Raw genomic sequence first — 19,457 nt, forward strand, 5'->3', positions numbered from 1 at the left:
TTGCTCCAATAGACATTGACTGGTCTAGGAGCTTATCCTTGAGGAGGTTGAGGATTACGCACAATCCACATAGGACGTGGAGCTTGAGCACCCGGCTCCCGAGGTGGAAGAGGAGGAGGCCCCAGACGTGGACGTGAGGAGCTACCGCCTGCCGAGGTAGGAGCGGGACGCTTGTTCTTTGCCTCAAGATTCTTCATCTTGTGCTCGGCTCTAATGGCAATATTCACCAAGTCATTGAAGTCTTCAAACTTGGTAGTGGAGAGCTTGTCTTGCAACTATGCGGAGAGCCCATCGTACAGGTGTTCTTGCTTCTTGGCATCGGTGGCCACTTCTTCAGGTGCATATTGGGAGAGTGTTGAAGATATTCACATATGCCATCACATCACGATTTCCTTGGGTAAGATTCAGAAATTCTTTCTTCTTGATATCCATTATGCCCTTGGGGATATGGAAGGAGCGAAAAGCTGTGCGGAACTCCTCCCATGTGAAGTGGTGGTTGGTAGGGTGAGATGCCTTAAAGTTCCTCCACCAAGCCCTAGGGGCATCATGCAGTTGATGAGCAGCAAATAAAACCTTCTCATATGGCTCACACTCAATAACACACAGCTTTTCTTCAATCACATTGAGCCAGAAATCCACATCAAGAGGAACCTTGGAGCCACGAAAGATGGGCGGGTTGGTGCGGAAGAAATCCCCAAACCTGTTCACTTGATGCTCAGCTCTTGGGCCATGATTGCCGGCATTGCCCATTTGATTGACTATGGTCGCCATAAGTTCAGTTTGCCGGGCCAGGACGTCTGCGAGGCTTGGGTGAACGGGAGGATTAGGAAGGGGAACCTCGTTGTTGCGGTTGTTATTGCCACCCGAACCATTGGCACCATCTCTCTCGGTTCCCGAACGCAACACCATCCTATTAATAAACAAAACGGTTAGCGATCAGAAATGAAAGATGGAGAATGATACTCAAAGGCAGGGTGGAAAGACAATGGGTAGATAAAAATCTAACACACGATCAACACCGGAGTAGCAATTTTGAGAGGAAAACAGATTTGGAGACCAGAAAAGAAATATGCATGCATACGAGGTATGAATGCAACATGACGTCTCCTCACATCGTGAGCACGCCTTAACGTTCTAGCACTCACTTATGACCCGAAACAACCGCATTGCCCAGCAGCGCTACAACCCTCCTACTAGCACTTAGGACAATGGGTGATTCCCACCTTCTCAACTCCGGTAAAAGGCTCAAAAGATTTTCAGCAGGTAAGGGTTTTCCCTACGCTCCCGCTACACATGCAGACAAGAGGGGTTAAGCAGATCTTAATTAAACAAGTGAAGCAATAAGGAGGAATTAGTTCTAAGACCAAGGAAAAAAGGTAGCATTTCACCTTAGGTTCAAATTTTTAACCAAAGTAAATCTTAGTGCAAGTAATCAAATTTTATTTGACTCTCAACCCACTAAACAAATTTTTAGAATCACTTCATGGAAACCTCAGCTCTGATACCCGTTGTGAGAACCGCCCAATTTGATACTATTTTAAACGAACCGCCGGTCATTATCATCCATATATGAGTTAACACATGCTTGCCATAGAGTGTGCCACGTGTTATCCCACATCTAGAGACACGAATAACCAACACGTCATTCATCCAAAATAATATCAAATCCGGTAGTCCCGGTATGTGCTCCAACATACGCCCAGAATTAGCATATGCTCAAACCGTTTACAATCGAATAAATCGCCAATAATCCACAAAGATCAGTTTTATCAAAAACAAAGTTCGAAACTTAATATTACAAGTTCAATATAGGTGGGTTTCAAGCTTCACTTACAAGACTTGGGCTCCCGAAAGTCATATTAAACAGAAACAGGCTTAGGATTTATTGAATTTACATTCTCACGGAGTTTAGTTACGATAAATCTTACTTAAGATGATTATGCCTTGCTCAAGGACATCACCACAGCTGCAACGACCTACTCCTTCCCCGCATTAGGATCAGCGGGGTAGAAGTGGCCGAACACCACTTCCGGCTCACCTGCAACTAGGTTTAGAAAGCAACCTGAGTACAAAAGGTACTCACAAGACTTACACAATTAAATAAACAAGGATCATGCCATAGCTCAAGTAAAAGCTTTAAGGTTAAGTAATTATTGCATCAACATTAGCTCTCTACCCTATCGTCTATCACAATTAATTAATATTGCCCAAACCCCCATTAAAATTTTAGTTAGTTACGAGTATATCATATAAAGTGACACAGAGGTGCCATGAACCATTTCCACCAAACCGAAATTTTACGAGGAGTTCATGGGATAAGGAGCTTGCTCATAACCGAGAGCGCGGTAATTCGAATTGATTAAAACCTTGCAAGGGTGTACTACTTTACCCACACGACGCAAGGACCATGCGACTCACCCAACCAGCCAGAGTTGAGTAAGGGGATACTCGCGTCAGCCGTTCCCAACAAGGCTCGATCATTGAACCTCACACCTAGCTTATGAGTAGAGACTTAGTTCCACCAGGGACATCTCTAAACTTTCCAACACATAGGTCCACCTGGGGACACACTAAGCCTCTCTGCATAGCCCGTAGCCATGTATCTAGGACTGTACATCAATGATCAAGTCAAAGAAGGTAATTGGCTTATCCGTATCATTATATTGGATATGTGGTAGCACGGAAAGGTGCTCAAAACCGACGTCATCCACGGACGGTCCTTAAACGATTCAAGCGGACTATGCCCATGTGACTCCATTCTCTAGGCCCTACCATTCCGCTCGAATCTCGATACTACCAAACTCTTAACAACCCAACCGAACCAGTGCGATCAAGGGTAAACGGTAAATGTGATCCTCCAAACCATTCCTGTCTAGCGAGCAATGTGAGTATTCTAAGCAGGGCTAAGCATCTAGTCAAGTTAAGTAATTAACTAACTAACTAGTGCCAAGAACAAGCATAACAAATCAAGGAAGGACTATGCATCAAGATAGGTACAACAATGCAATACATACATACTATACATATATAGCCCAACAATACCCAGGTGGAATAGCTAAACTAAATCAGATTAGACAGGTGCAAGGAATATGCTTAGCTACTTGCCTTGGTTAACTTCGGGCTTGACCACGAACGGGATTCCGGGTTCAGGCTCCATGGACTCGGTAGGCTCCACGGGTTCGACCTCTGACGGTTCGGTCACTATAATGCATGAATGCGATGCAAGAATTAAGAAATGAACTAAACAACATGCATAAATCATGAAATAATTTTATCATGCCGAGAACATTGCAAGAAACTCATGAAAATTGGTTTTGCAGCAAAAGAATTTTCCTATAATTAATCATAAATACATTAGTTTTCAGCCACTATAAAAAAGGTAAATCAGAAAATACATACAAACTTAACTAAACAAATCCAAGAAAATTATCTTAGATACTAGGCATGAAAACAAAGCTAACAAAACTGGTTTTACTATTTTCTCACTTTCCAGAAAAAAGGTCTATATTAAACCATTTTCAGATAAAGCATAAGAAAACAAGCTAAAACTTTGATAAACAGCAAGGAAGCATATGAACAAGTTGCACCACTGAAAACTAAACCTCGCAAGGAGTCTAAAAAAATTTAGATTGAAATTTTTAAGGCAATACACAAATAAATAAGCATTAAACTCACTTTTACAAGATAAATCTATAGATAAATCTACAGCAAATTAACATTCAAAACAATATTTTTCTTGAGTATATCTAAGCTAGAGGAATCCAACAAAACAAGTTTCACAGTTTTCGGAATTATACAAGAATTTCTATGGATTTTGCAAGATTGCAGACAAAATAAAAACACAACTCCTAGCAAAATTGCTAGATCCACCCCGCAGAGCCGGCCCAGAGGCCGACAAGCGGGGCCCACGGGCCAGCGGCCCACCCAGGCCGGGTCAAGGCAAAGCCGGCCTTGACCACGGCGTGGGCGCGGCCACGGCGTCGCGTGGCGCGTCGCACGGTGCGCGCTCGCACGCGCGGCCACGGCGACGGCGAGCGGCGGCGCAAGGCGGCACGGCGAGGCTAAGCCGGAGCGAGGCAGGGGAGGCGTGCACGGGGTGGAGGGGATGGCGGCGCAGCCGAGGAGCGGCGACGGACGGGCGGCACGGCGGCGAACGGCGAGCTCCGCCGAGAGCCCAGCAGGGAGGGGGAGGAGGCCGGGTGAGGGCCCAAACCGGTCGAGGATGGGGAGGGCTAGGTGGTGCGTGCACTAGATTGGGGAGCACCTCACCGGTGGCGGCGAATCGCGGCGGCGACGAAGCTCGGGGGCGGCGGCCATGGTGGTTTGGGGCTAGGGTTTGAGGGGGAGCGGGGGCCGGCCGGGCGCGGATAAGGAGAGGGGGCGAGGGGACGGACTCGGCGCGAATAAGGACATGCGCGCGGTGCCCGAGGATGGCCGGCGCGTGTCCCCAGGATGGCCGGCGACGGGGCGACGCGTGCGGCGCCGAAACAGAGCAGGGAGGAGGGAGGGAAGGGGAGGCTGACGGGCGGGCCCGGTGAGGGAAAAATTTATTTCTCTTTTTTTTTCTTGGGCTGTGACTGTCGAGGCCGCCGCGCGCCGCGGGAATGGCGGCGGCAGCTGTCCCGGGGCCGGTGGCCACGAGCAGGGAGGGCCGCGCCGACATGATGGAGGCCATCGCGGTGGTGCGCGACGTGCTGTATCTCGCGGAGAATCAGATACCGTTCTTCGTCGTCGACGCGATCCACCGGCTCGCCGTCCCGGACGCCGGCGTCTCCGCGGCGGACGCCATCGTGGAGTACGTCCGTGAGCTCCTGCGGGGCAGCAGTACTCGGTGGCCACGCCGGCGGCGGCGGAGCCAGGCAATCCTGCACCTGCTGCACGTGCACATCGCGCCCACCGCGCTGTCGCCACCCACCAACGTCGGCAAGGTCACCCGGCGGCAAGCGTCCGGTGGGGCGGTGGCGAACGGCGACGGAGTACCACTGCGCCGGCGTGGGGTTCAGGGCCCGGCCCCTCGGCGGCAAGGGCGGCGCCCGATCATGGACGTGGAGCTGGACGGCCGCGGCGGCGCGCTGGAGATCCCTCGCTTGAACGTCGACGCCGAGACGTGGCGGCTGCTGCGCAACCTGATGGCGCTGGAGCAGAGCAACCCGGCGGCGGCGGGGAGCCGCATGACGGCGTATTGCGTGCTCGTGTCGCAACGGGCGTGCACGGCGCGGGACGTGGAGCTCCTGTCCAGGCGCGGCGTGATCTCGTACGGCTTCGGCGGCCACGGCGAGGTCGCCGAGAGCCTCGCCGGGCTCTGCAGGGGCGTCGCGTTCGGGGCCGACGACCCCGCCGGCAACTACCTGCACGCGACGTGGTAGGCGCTGGAGGGGCGGTTCCGGAGCCAGCCGCGGCGATAGGCGGCGTGGCTGATGCTCAGGTATTTCAGCAACCCGTGGCTCGCCGTCGGGCTCGCGGCGGCGGCCCTGGGGCTGGTTTGCACGGTGGTGCAGGCGGTGCACTCTGTCTTGAGCTACACACCAGGGGGCACGTAGGAATTCAGTGACACTGTACCGTGTGCCCACGATAAGTTAATAAGGGTGCTCTGGTAGTGCTGGGCTGCTGGCTGCAGCTGCAGCTACAGCTACAGCAGCCGGCAAGGCTGTGTTTAGATGCGAAAAATTTAGAAAAAATGAAATTGAAAAGCACTATAGTAATTTTCATTTGTATATGGTAAATATTGTCTAAACATGGACTAACTAGGCTCAAAAGATTCATCTCGCAATGTACATTCAAACTGTGCAATAAGTTGTTTTGTTTACCCACATTTAGTATTCCATGTATGCGTCATTTGCTATATTTAATGTTTTGATGTAATTTCGATGTGACGGAAAGTTTGGAAAATTAGATGGAACTAAACACAGCCCAAGTAAAATTTACTGTAGATATTACTTGCTGCAGTCGCAGCCGCAAGCGAGCAGATCCAATATAGCTGCGCCTTCTGCATCTTGCAGTGTTTGGTTGGAGCGTTCAAGTGGGTTGGGAGGGATGGGTCGGATCCAGCTTTGAAGGTGTTTGGTTGGAAGAGTGGTGAGTTAGATTCATCCCAAAAAGATGTAGCCGTCGCTCCTGAAAAGCTGAAGGAGCACAGACACACGGACACGGGTCCGGCAAGGATCAGGGCACACGCGGCTGGCGCAGGTGGCCGCGGAGCGGAGAAAGGACGGGCCAGAGAGGTTGCTCTCAAGAAACATTTGACCCTACCATAAAATCGTTGGGTTTTAATCATCGGTCTAATTATAAAGCCTTTTCTAATGAGAGTCAACTTTGTGTGTGCATGAATAACTTTATGGGGAAATATTCTGCTAATAATCTTATTCATATTGCTTATAGGGTACTGAAAAGAGCCCAAAAACCTACGGCTGGATAGCAATATTACATAAACGACTTTAATATTCACAATATATATGAATAAACAATCTACGATAATAGAAAATCCAAGTTGGTTAGATTTACATCATTACATTAGAGCTTAATAATTCTGCTTCACAGCACCGTTACGCAGAAACGAATAAGGAATAAATATAAAGGATAAAACAATAGTCCTATGTTATGAATTACTTATGAAAAGGACTATTTCACTAATGAAGATGACAAATGATCACAAACAACTTTGATCAGTATGCAATCATGAGCCATTATTAAAGCTTAATATTTTCTTAATTTCATTTTGGTCAGTATGCAATCATGAAGCATTATTAAATCTTAATATTTTCTTGACAGCCTCCGTCACAACTTTATCAAAGCGTAGCTCGGTTGACGGAGCCTCCTGTCGTGGAGCTCGCCCGCCCGGGCTCGAACCCGGACGTGCGCAAAAAAAATCCCCATTACCGGAAGTGCCAGAGTTAGGGAGTTTTTTCGCGGAAACCGGTGTCGCTTTCTTTTAATGAAATACGGCAGGGACCATCATATCTCCGATTGCATTTTTATGATAAAATAGTGCCAAAATTTGGAATTTTTACACAATCACATGGATTCAAAGACGCCCATATAATTGGACGCGACAGCTGAAATTCCAGTTGCGGCGCCGCCGCCGCCATATATAGGAGGGCAGCCGTGTGTGGCCGCGACCCCAGAGCATCCCTCGGAGAACCTCTGGTGCCTCGACCGGCTACTCTCAACATGGACGGTACAAATGTTGTCTGCCTGACGATCGGGGTCAAGTTCCTGCACCAGCACCACAAGGGGCATGTGTTCGGGGCTTCGGGCTCTTGACATGAAGACGAGAAGGCTGGAAGGCATGGCTGAGTTTGGCACTCAAAAGGGAACTGGGAGTACATGTCGTCAGTTGCCCTGATAGGCTGATACTGATACCGTCTCCATGTATAAATGAGTTTGGCAACTTCAGAGAAAAATAAACAAGTATACTAGTTAAGATGGAGTTTTTGGGCAACGGTTTCTGATAACAGGGATTTGTGCTGCCACGTTGAAGTATGTATTTCCATCATTATTATCAACAGAGCAAAGAAAAGTTTCTTCCACAAATCTCAGAATGGCTCGAGGCTCTGGCTTAACGGCTTTGTTCTTAGACCCTATTTGGTTTCTAAAATTCTCAGGGCTAATTTAAGTTTGTAGGCTGAAACTTTTAGTCCTATCATATTTGGTTTCAGAGTCTAGAGGGACAAAAAGCCATTAAATGAAGCTGAGAAAGTACAAAAGTACCCCTATTGCATGCATGCATATGAGGGGGAAACGGGTCGCGTGTGGGAGGGGGCGGGGGTCACGGTGAGAGGGGGGTGAGGGGCCCGCACTGGAATCTGAGTCTAAAAGACCCAAAAAGCTCTCCAAGAGGGTCTTTTTATTCTTTAGACTCCAACATCCTTTTAGAATCTTTTAGACTCTCCTATTTGGGTTTTAAAACTCATAAGACCCAGAGACTTATGAAAAAGATCCATGAAACAAACATGGTCTTACTTTCCTGTTGGCTCTGGATTTCCTTTTTCCTTTGCCTGTATACTTTTCCAAAAACGCCATGATTAAGTTACTTTGATAAAAAAAAATCATTTCATTCGCTTGTGTTAGAAATATTTCCTTACTTATGATTGTTTCTTTCCTTTGATAGAGATAGCCTACGGTTGAGCCTTAGCTGGGTTCCCCCTAATCACGTGAGGATGAGATCGGCACCCTCCCTGATTCTGATGCTATAAGTCAGGGAGGTTTGTTGCCTGATCTCAGTCCTATATATTTTGTAGCCTTGCCTACGCAGGCATCCATTGCAATCTATTCAACGTGATTACTTTGCTATCATGGTATCAAGAGACCGTCACGATCCGTGACCTCTCGCTTCCGCTACCCTAGCTGTGCGCGCCGCCGCCGGCCTCGTGCTCATGGCGCCGGAGTCTCCTTCCCCCGTCGACCCTGCCGCTGCCGAGGCGCAGCGCGCGCAGGACGCCGCCGACGCCAAGCAGCGCGCGGCTGACCAAGAAAAGGAGCGCCTGGCCCTTGCCGCCGCCGCCGCCGCCAAGGAACACGTCCGCGCCGCCCTCGAGGCTCTTGAACTCGAGCGCCGCACCGCTGCCGACCTCGAGCGCAAGGCGGCCGACGCCCACAAGCTGGCCAACCCACCCATCCACCACGACGACGGCGCCGACGATGACTTCCACGACGCCGCCGCGTATGAAGCTGCCGTCATCGCCAATCTTCATGCACAAGCTGCCGGTGTCCAGAACATCCGGACGTTGGTGCTCCTCGTCTTTATGTACGTATGGGAGTTGACATATCTTGCTAGAGACCACTGTCTACTATTGGGCCGAGTAAGAGTACTCGGGCCATGTCTATTCGTATGTGAGCTCATAGGGTCACACACTTAAGGGAAATATTACTCCTAGTATGCTGAGACATAATCCGAATAGTGTAAGGCCAGTCTCAGTGAGAGTTTCATGGACACAGATACCTAAACTGAGAACTAAGTAACTGTGTCAGATAAGTTTCATGGTGATGAAACTCTCCTCACATCACATAAAACTCCATCTTTCTCTCTCCTTGCCACGTCTGCAAATTAATGATATTTAATGTCATGAAACTCCCACTGAAACTGGCCTAACACTCTTATTTTCCATAGAGACAGGGTAGGGTTCTGAAACATCAACAAAAGTAGTTGAGACGAAAAGTATCACAGCAGGCCATTATGGAAAACGTACTTGTCAGAGACTACAAAAGTAAGGTTGTAATTATATAGCATGGGACATTCACTAGCCGTGCAGGGTCTCCAATAGTCTCCAATAGCTAGCTCGCCGTTTTTGCCTCTTTGGTTTCATCCTTCCCAACCGAACACCGGACGGCTGCCGGCGGCACTCGTGCTGCTGCGTGCCGAGTATCCACGCTCGTCTTGTCTGGCGGCTCCGCGTGGCGCTCGCCCGGCGACGGACGCCGGCACGCCCTCGCCCTCCCCGCACGACGGGTTCAAGTCGACGCAAGCCTCGGTGGAGCGGCTCTGCCGCCGATGGAACTGCGCTAGTGTAAAGGTAGAGGATTAGGTGCATCGGCGAGGGCTAATCCTCTACCTTTACGCTAGCGCAATCAACGGGTGATTAGGCGCCACAAAGAAGAGCGTGCACAACCACGGCAAGATTTATACAATGGAGGACGAAGCACACGAGGTTGTGGTGGTGGAGCGGGATGGAGGGGTCGGCGGCGAGGGTTTGCTCTAGTTGCCTGCGGACACTACTAGAAAATAGGCCAAAAGTCCTGGTCAAAGGTACCAGCTGCTGTTGCAACCTGTACTGATGCCACGCATCAGTACCGGCTGCAAAAGCAGCTGGTACCTTTGGCCAGCGGCGATCAAAGGTAAGGTGTTTGGTACCGGGTCAAAGCATCACCCGGTACCAAAACTTCAATATAGGAACCGGTTAGTGCCACCAACCGGTACCAAAAGCACAAGGAGAAATAGGTACCGGTTGGTGGAACCAACCGGTGGCTAAAGGGTAGACAATGGCACCAGATTTTGCCATGGCCCAGTGCCGCTACGTGCCCACAACAAAGGCACCGGTTAGTAACATCAACCGGTGCCTATGCCTTTTGTTTGGCACCGGTTGTTGAGCATCAACCGGTGCCTTTGAGCCACGCCTATAAATACCCCAACCCCTCCCCCCTCCAAGCTGCCGTGAACTCACTGTTCATGGCAGCTGAGTGAGGGGAGGCAAATTTTTGTTTTTTTTTCAAAAAAGGTTAGTTATTTTTCTCCATAACTTAGCAATTGGTTTTTAGAAGTAGTTATCATTTAATTTATTTGAGAAGTGAATAGTATCTATTTATTATAGTTATAAGCATTATCAATTATAAATTTGAATTCAAATTTATTATAGTATGAATGTACTATTTGTACACTACAATGATGTATATAAATGTATTGTGGACCTAGATGAGTCGGCAATGGATGTACATGGCCGATCGGCGTTCAAAGTAGTTCATTGATGGCGTGCATGAATTCATAGAAGCGGCCGAGAAACACAAGTATGACGGTTTCGTTTGTTGTCCATGCAAATTCTGTAAGAATGAGAAGGATTACTCATCATCAAGAACCATCCATAGTCACTTGTTCAATAGTGGTTTCATGCCGAACTACTATGTTTGGACCAAGCATGGCGAAAGAGGAATTGAGCTGGATAATAATGTAGAAGAAGAGGACAGGATTCCTGACTTTGCAGCCAATTATAATTCATTTTTCAACGACACTGCAATGGGTGAGCCTGAAGAAGATACTGAAGGATACGTTGTAGAAGATGATCTTGGTCAGATGCTGCGCGAAGCTGAGGAAGGTTGCGAAACAGAAAAGGAATCGAGAGATCTGAAGCGTATGTTGGAGGACTACAGAACATTGGTGTACCCTGATTGCAAACAATACCAAAAGAAGTTGGGTACCACATTGGAATTATTACAATGGAAGGCATCAAATGGTTTGTCTGACAAGGGATTCGAGGAGTTGCTGAAACTTATAAAAAACTTACTCCCTGAGGGTAACACCTTGCCGGAGACAACATACGAGGCAATAAAAGTTGTTTGTCCTTTAGGATTAGAGGCACAGAAGATACATGCTTGTCCTAATGACTGCATCCTATATCGAGGTGAGTATGAAAATTTGGATTCATGCCCTGTATGCAACGCATGCCGGTATAAGATCCCTCGAGATGATCCAGGCGACGTTGAGGGCATGCGTGTCAAGAAGAGGGTGCCTGCCAAGGTGATGTGGTATTTTCCTCTAATACCACGTCTGAAACGTTTGTTCATGAACAAAACGAATGCTAAATTGATGCGATGGCACAAAGAAGAACGTAAGCAAGACAATATGTTGAGACACCCCGCTGATGGGCCGCAGTGGAGAAAAGTGGACAGAACATTCCCAACATTTGCAAATGAAGCGAGGAATATAAGGTTCGGCTTAAGTACGGATGGCATGAATCCTTTCGGTGAGCAGAGCAGTGGTCATAGTACCTGGCCTGTAACACTTTGTATATACAACCTTCCTCCCTGGTTGTGTATGAAGCGGAAATTCATTATGATGCCGGTGCTTATCCCTGGCCCGAAGCAACCCGGTAACAATATAGATGTGTATCTGAAACCACTGATTGAGGATCTTCTATTGTTGTCGAAAGATGAGGGTGTTCGTATGTGGGATGCGTACGCAGAGGATCATTTTAACCTGCGTGCATTGCTTTTCGTAACCACCAACGATTGGCTAGCACTAAGTAACCTCTCCGGACAATCCAATAAGGGTTATAGGGCATGCACCCATTGTTTTGAAGAAACCGACAGCATGTACCTCAAGCACTGTAGGAAGATCGTGTATATGGGTCATCGTCGATTTCTTCTGATCAAGCACCCATTAAGGAGGAAGCATGCTCACTTCGATGGAAAGGCAGATCATCGTACCAAGCCTAGGCACCGTTGTGGGAAAATGGTGTTTGAAATGGTCAAAGATATAAAAGTAGTATTCGGAAAAGGACCCAACAGCAAATCAGTGCAGAGTGATGACGGACGTGCACCTATGTGGAAGAAGAAGAGTATTTTTTTGGAGTTATCTTATTGGGAAGTCTTAGACGTCCGCCACGCAATTGATGTGATGCACCTAACAAAAAATCTTTGTGTGAACCTTCTAGGTTTCCTTAGTGTCTACGGTAAGACAAAGGATACATTGGAAGCGCGGCAAGATCTTCAACGTATGAAACAACGGGCCGCCCTACATCCAGAAAAAAGGGATAAAGGATGTCATTATCTAGGTCCTGCGTGCTACACTCTTAGTAAGGAAGAGAAGCAAAGTATGTTCGACTGTTTGAACAGTATCAAGGTCTCATCAGGCTACTCTTCGAATATAAAGAGGCTACTGAACTTGAAAGAGAAGAAATTCGCACACGTAAAGACCCATGACTGTCACGTGTTGATGACGCAATTGATTCCAATTGCACTTAGAGGTATTCTACCAGCTAATGTTCGAGCAACAATCATAAAGCTATGCGCATTTCTCAACACAATTTCTCAGAAGGCAATCGATCCATCGAGTTTAAGCAGGCTACAAGAGGATGTTGTCCAAAGTTTAGTCAGTCTTGAAATGATATTTCCTCCATCATTCTTCAATATTATGACGCATCTTCTAGTTCACCTGGTCAAAGAGATTGGTATTCTCGGTCCTGTTTTCCTTCATAATATGTTCCCTTTTGAACGATACTTTGCAGTGGTAAAGAAATACGTTCGTAATCAGGCTCGTCCAGAAGGAAGCATTGCGAAGGGTTACGTCACAGAGGAGGTCATTGAATTTTGTGTTGACTATGTGGAAGAACTCTGCCCAATTGGGATTCCAGTATCACGTCATGAGGGGCGGCTGATTGGAAAGGGCACACTTGGAAGAAAATCAGTAAATGCCACAGATCATGCCACGTTGAGCAAAGCACATCTCACAGTTCTGCAACAATCAGCCTTGGTGGCTCCATACATGGAGGAGCACATGCAAATTGTGCGAAGTATATACCCTTTGAAGTCTGAGACATGGATTACAAAACATCATAACGATACATTCGCCACCTGGTTGCAGAAGGAAGTCATGGCCAACAATCAAATTCATGAGCAGCTAGCTTGGCTGGCCAGGGGTCCGGCAAATTCAATCCTGATGTACCAAGGATATGAAATTAATGGTTACACATTTTATACAAGAGCACAAGATAACAAGAGCACCAATCAAAATAGTGGTGTCCGTATAGATGCCACCGACTCTAGTGGCCAAACGAACTCATATTTTGGTTACATTGAAGAGATCTGGGAACTCGACTATGGGCCGTTGAAGATATCTCTATTTTGTTGTCAATGGGTTAAACTCACAGGAAAAGGTGTCGATATCGACGAGTACGGAATGACAATGGTAGACCTCAAAGAGCTTGGCTATCGAGACGAACCATTCGTCCTAGCTAAAGATGTCACTCAAGTTTTCTATGTGCAGGACATGTCTAGCAAAACGAGAAAGGACAAGTCTAGGAATAAATCAAGTTTTGTAGGTGCCGGAGATGAGGCAAAGCGCCATATTGTTCTGGCAGGAAAAAGAAAAATTGTGGGAGTCGATGATGTCACAGATGAAGAAGAATACAATAAGGTTGAAGATATGACTCCGTTCGCAGTGGAGGTTGACACAAGTAATCTTTTAGCCGAAGAGGAGGCTCCGTACGCACGTCATGATCATAATGAAGGGACGATTGTAAAGCGAACCATCGTTAATATTCCCTTAGTTGAATGATTATGTCTTGTAATATTTTCTGTGAATATTATTAGATTTCTTATGCAATTATTTGATTTATTATGCAATTAAAATAATTAGTGATGCACCTAAATGATTTATTATGTAGTAATTAAAATTATTGTAGATTTAAATGATTTTCTAGGCAATTATCAGATTTATTATGGAAATATCAGATTTATTACGAATTATGAGGCAATTAATAGATTTACAAGAGAAAAAGAAAGGGGAAAAGAAAAGATAACATTTGGTACCGGTTGGAAAATCCAACCGGTACCTTAGGGTCCTATTTGGGTAAAAAATAAAAGTGGGACGTCGCGCGGGAGTCGAACCGTGGCCGCGAAGCCCAAATTTCCGCGAGTTATCATTGAGATACTGACGAATTCTGCGAGTTACCATTGAGATTTATTGGGCAAGTAATTGATTTACTAGGCAAATAAATGATTTACTAGACAATTATAATATTTATTGGGCAATTAATTTATTTACTAGGCGAATACCGAATTCACAGAATATTAAAAGAATTAATAGAAAACTAAATGGGGAAAAGAGAAAAAGAAAACTCCTTTGGTACGGGTTGGTAGTTTCAACCGGTACCAAAGGCTTTTTTCGTCAAAAAAAAAGGTGCTCTGGGCGGGAGTCGAACCCCGGCTTCGGCGCCCAAAGACACTTTGAGAAACCATTGCGCCATTTAGAGATTTCAATTTTTAGCGTTCCATCAGTCCAAATATAGGGAAAGGAAGCCTTAGGCACCGGTTTGTTGACCTCACCCGGTGCCAAAGGGTATTTCAATTCCCGCCCGTTGGGGACCTAAGGCACCGGGTGAAACAGAAACCGGTGCCTAAAGCTTTATTAAGGCACCGGGTTAGATTCCAACCGGTGCCTAAGGCTGCCATAGGTACCGGGTGATGTTTTCACCCGGTACCAAAGGCCCTCCCTATATATTCCATCCCCTTCTTCCTCGCCTAAGTCCTCATCTGAGAATTGCCTCCGCCGCCCTACTGCGTCGACGTCTACCTCCCCGCCGCATCGTCGTGCCGCCGTCCTTCGCCGCGCATCGTCTAGCTGTCCTCTCCGGTGGTCGCCCTCCCCGGCCCGCCTCTACGCCGCGCGCCGTCCTCGATCGCCCTCCCCAGCCCGCCTCGACGCCGATGTCGACGCCGCCCGCCTCCACCGCGCCGGCAAGCACCACGACGCCGCCCCCCTCCACCCCGCATTGACCCCCATCACCCCCCTAGGAAGCTTCATGGTGCCTCAGTAAAGCTCATTGACCCTTCAATTGCGTCTTTTCTCCACCCGAACCCCATCCCCGACGAGCGCAGCTCACCGCCGGCTGCTGTCCGCCGTGGACCAGCCATTCCAAGCCGAGCCCGACCACTACAACCCCTCGGAGAGCTTCACCAAGTTCTAGTGAAGCTAATCCCCCTCCTCTCGTCGCCAATCCCCTACTGGAACCACCCCGTCGACGAGCACCCTCCGCCGCCGCGCCCTACTCAACGTCAACGAGCACCATCCAACCCCCAATCTTTCACTTCGACCCCATCAGCAGGTTCGCCCTGGCCCACTTCACCTCCCTGGCCTCCTTCCCCTCGCCGCCGGCAACCCACGCCGGCGGGAATCGGCCGGCCTCCCTTTCCCCTGTTCTCCCCTGCGGCCAAGGACTTCGGGTTTGAAATTCCAGAAACCCCAGGGGGTTATTTGAGTAGACCGTGACTCAGTTGAATAGTGCTCTAAGGACTTCTTTGTAATTTCTAGCAGTGAACTTTGAAACTCAGTAGAAATTCGTAGGAAATTCGTAAAATAGAAAATCTTGATGTTCTGGAATCCTTGTGTAAGGCTCTTTGCAGTAGAACCATAATATGGTAGGTGTTTGTTGCAAGTTTTTGCTGTATAAATGGTTTTGTGTCACTAGGTAAATAAATACTAGATGTTTTATCTTTTTCCTAACTGATGATTGAAGCCATGTCTTGCAGTGAAACTTTTATGGTAGTTTGTTCTTTTAACACTAGTGTTGCTATAAAAATTTCATGATCAGTTCTCACACACACACACTCACTCACACACACTCACACTGACTCACACACACTAACTCTCTCTCTTTCTCTGTCCCACTAACACACAAACACACACACACACACCCACACACACACTGACTCACACACACTCACTAACTCTCTCTCTCTTTCTCTGTCCCTCTAACACACACACACACACTCTCTCTCAAACACGCATATTCGTTCAAAGAATTTTATTCTCCTGATTCATTTAAGGATGGACAAATACTCTAACACATTTTTACGGTTTCAGTTAAGGATGGACCCCTTCGGTGATGAGCAGGCCGCCGTGAAATGAACATGGCACCATTTATGCCATTTCGAGTGATTTTGGTGATCGAATGACAACACAACACTTGGACTAATATGATTGTTAAGATGATCATTCTCAGGCTTTTAGGTTCAAGTGATGACAAAGAGAAAGAGAAGATAGGCGTAGCAAGGCCCGAAGGGCTGCCCCTACGGGGGTTCCTCTTCGGTCGGATGCACCGGAAGAACCGACGCATAAGGCATCGGTGCATCCGATGGTTGTCGGAAGAACCGACGCCATGACAGAAAGGAATTGAAGCCAAGTCAGCCTATAGGCACCGGTTGAACCAACGGTCCAAGAAAGGGCATCGGTGCATTGGGCGTACTATGTACTAGAGACGATGTCAAGTGCCCAGGAGAAGTTTCTTCAGCACCGGTTCAACCGACGGTGCATCGGTGCATACCATAGGTGTAATGACGTAAGCGACCAGAAGAAGATCCTTAAGCACCGGATGAACCGGTGATACATCGGTACAAAGCATCGGTTCAACCGGTGGTCACTGCGTCAGCTGTCAGGAGTTCAACGGCTACTTCGGGTTATGAGTGACCGGAAGAACCGACGCTACCTCAGCCAGAGGCATCGGTTCTTTCGGTGATACGCAGATTTTCTGCTGACCGTTGGAGCAACGGCTACAAGACTTGGTGGCCTATATATATGCCTCACCCCGGCCATTTGAAGTGGGCTGGAGACCAAGGAAGCATACAAGAGCCAAAGATCATCTCCAACCACCTTAGAACTTCATTGTACATCATATAGTCTTAAGCACACTTGTGAGAGTGCTTAGTGCTTGTAATAGGGATTAGTTCTTGCGAGAGCTCCCTTGAGAGAAACCTGGCTGCGGCAAGCAACTTGTGATCCGTCGTGTGACCCTCCGTCTTGGTGTGGAGTGGCAACGACACTTTGTGCGGGGGAAGAGGAGGCCCCCTCCTTGGTAGATAAGCTCCGTAGTGGATTACGGCCGGGTGACCGAGAGAGACGGTGGCGGTGCACGAGACTCGGTGTCTTAGGGGCACTTGCCTTTGCTTGCCAGCATCGCCTTGGTGGCATAGTGCAAGACGGTGATCGGAAGAGCCTCGGTGTCCCGTGGACGTAGGCGTTTATGCCGAACCACGTTACATGACCGTGTCTACTCGGGAGTTTGCATCCCTCTTGCACTTACCTCTTTACTTACCGCAGTACGTTTCCGCATTTACTCTACCTTGCATACATTTACTTTCCTAGTTAAGTTTGATTAGGATTAGCTAGGTTACAAGTCTTTTAGGGGTAAGTAGAGAGTAGCATAGATAAACCTAGGTCATAACTAGCATGTGTAGGACATGTTAGGTTTATCTTATGCAAGTAGTTTGAGCCCTAGGTTAAAAAGCGATTAGCGACCCTATTCACCCCCTCCCCCTCTAGGGTCGGACACCCCGGTGATCCTTACACGCCGGGCAATACATGTTGGACGCAATAAACGAAGATACGAGGGCCAACACCACCCAGCCAATCGCTGAAGAAGATGCTCGGACCGCTGATTCGTTCCTGAATATGTCTGGAGATGCCGATGAAGAAGATGATGACTTTGCGCCGCCGCCCAATCAACAACAGCATGTTCCAGTATGAATCTTAAAACTATATGCATGGTGACTTTGGTAGATTAGTTTTGCGATTAACATATCTTTTCTGTAATTTAGTCGACCTCCGCATCGACTTCGTTGAGCCAGTCAAAAGGGAGACGCCAGCCAACCAAGAAAATGGAGGAAAGATAGGTCGTCAGAGAAGTGGACGCAGAGGGCTGTCCAAGTGCTCCAGAGGATGCTAGCACAAAATTTGTCAACCAATGTTTGGTTATTGTTCGGGCAAGAATTCCGATCACCACAAGACTATGGAAAACGACCAAACCCGAAGAACAGCAACACGCCGTGCCTGCACATCAGAAGGAAATGCTATGGGCAGAACTCAAGAATATGTTCACTCTTTCTGAAGGAGTTGACCAAGAACTTGTGAAGAAATGTGCCTTGAGAAAGATGGCCCTTGCCTTTGCAACTTTCAAGAAGAAGTTGTACACCAATTACATCAAGAAGGATAAGGAGCCTAACTGGAACGATCTTCCTCAGGTTAAACCATACTGGGAGGAGTTCAAACAATACAAACTATCAGAGGAAGCCCAAAAAAATCCGAACAAGCTAAGGTGAATGCTGCAAATAAGAAGTACAGCCACCACCTTGGGGCTGGCGGGTACAAGAAGTCAGTTAAAAAATGGCAGAAGATGGAGCAGGACCTTATAGATAGAGGCATCAGGCCGACGACTTGAGATTGGCCAGATAGATCCAAGTGGTGGTTATTTGCTAATGGCGTGACACTAAACCAGTTGGATGGAAGTTTGGTCGTGCCCGAGCATATGCAAGAAGTGTCCCGCGATCTAGTCGCTGCAATAGATGAGACTCAACAAGGAACATTCCATCCTCAAATGGAGAATGATGAGCTGACAAGGGCATTAAAGAATCCGGAACACCCTGGACAAGCCCGCGGCATCGGCGTGGTCCCATGGAAAGTTGCTTGGGCCGGAGATCCCTCTTACAAGACTCACCGAAAGAGCAAAGCCGAACAGGAAGAGAAACTTCGTGCCATAGAAGAAAAGATGAACAAGAAGGTTGCGTCCTTGGAATCTCAGATGGACGCCAGGGTCAATGAGGCGGTGCAGCTAGCTCTGAACCAAAGGGGCACTGCTTGGTCGCACCCGGATGTTGTGATAAGCCCGGCCTCTCAGCGACGCAGCAGCTGTGCATCCACGGCGGCGCCCGACATACAAGTGGAACAGCAACCCCAGATTGAGCCAACGGCGGTAGATGACCAGAGGTATCCAGTGGATGATGTCACCATGCCGACACCGTGCGAGCTTCATGTGCGAGCAAGAAAAATATCCATTCATGTCGCATACGGGTCAGCCCTGCCCCTGAATCCTTCTACTACAATTCATGGAAGGCCGATACCTCCTGGCTACACCTCCATCACAGTCGAGCAAATAGTTGGAAACAACGAGGATCTTGAGCTCGACTTCGTTGGAGGGGATGGAGAGAAGACATTGGGAGACGCATTGCACGGGGTCGTTCTATGGCGCAAGGCCGACATCAAACTTACTGCAAGCACAACAGCTCCCATGCAGACCGATCGCCCGTCTCCGCGGCCTACCTCTCCTCCGTCCCCACTACCACCTCCTTCACCACCGTCTCCGCCGGCGCAAAGGGCCACGAGTACTCCAACTCCTCCTACACTAGAAAAGGGAAAGAAAAAGACAGCATCCCTCCCAGCGGCTGGACCCTCAAAGAAGAAGCAGAAAACGGTCGAAAGA

The 19,457-nt window shown here is 48.2% G+C and overlaps 1 protein-coding gene and 1 pseudogene across 1 annotated transcript; one reads left to right on the forward strand and one right to left on the reverse strand.

The window, feature by feature from the left end:
- Positions 1 to 333: 333 nt before the first annotated feature.
- On the reverse strand, positions 334 to 771 carry LOC120713394. The gene has a single exon (XM_039999372.1). The coding sequence runs from the start codon at positions 769 to 771 to the stop codon at positions 334 to 336; it is 438 nt and encodes a 145-aa protein (XP_039855306.1).
- A 3,534-nt stretch (positions 772 to 4,305) lies between these two features.
- On the forward strand, positions 4,306 to 5,661 carry LOC120713644 (annotated as a pseudogene).
- The last annotated feature ends 13,796 nt before the right edge of the window (positions 5,662 to 19,457 follow it).

Source organism: Panicum virgatum, chromosome 6K, assembly GCF_016808335.1.
Source record: "Panicum virgatum strain AP13 chromosome 6K, P.virgatum_v5, whole genome shotgun sequence".
In the NCBI taxonomy this organism is placed as follows: Eukaryota; Viridiplantae; Streptophyta; class Magnoliopsida; order Poales; family Poaceae; genus Panicum; species Panicum virgatum.

Coding starts and splice junctions, on each gene's coding strand:
- LOC120713394 (XM_039999372.1), bottom strand. CDS start 771: ATGGCGACCATAGTCAATCAAATGGGCAATGCCGGCAATCATGGCCCA.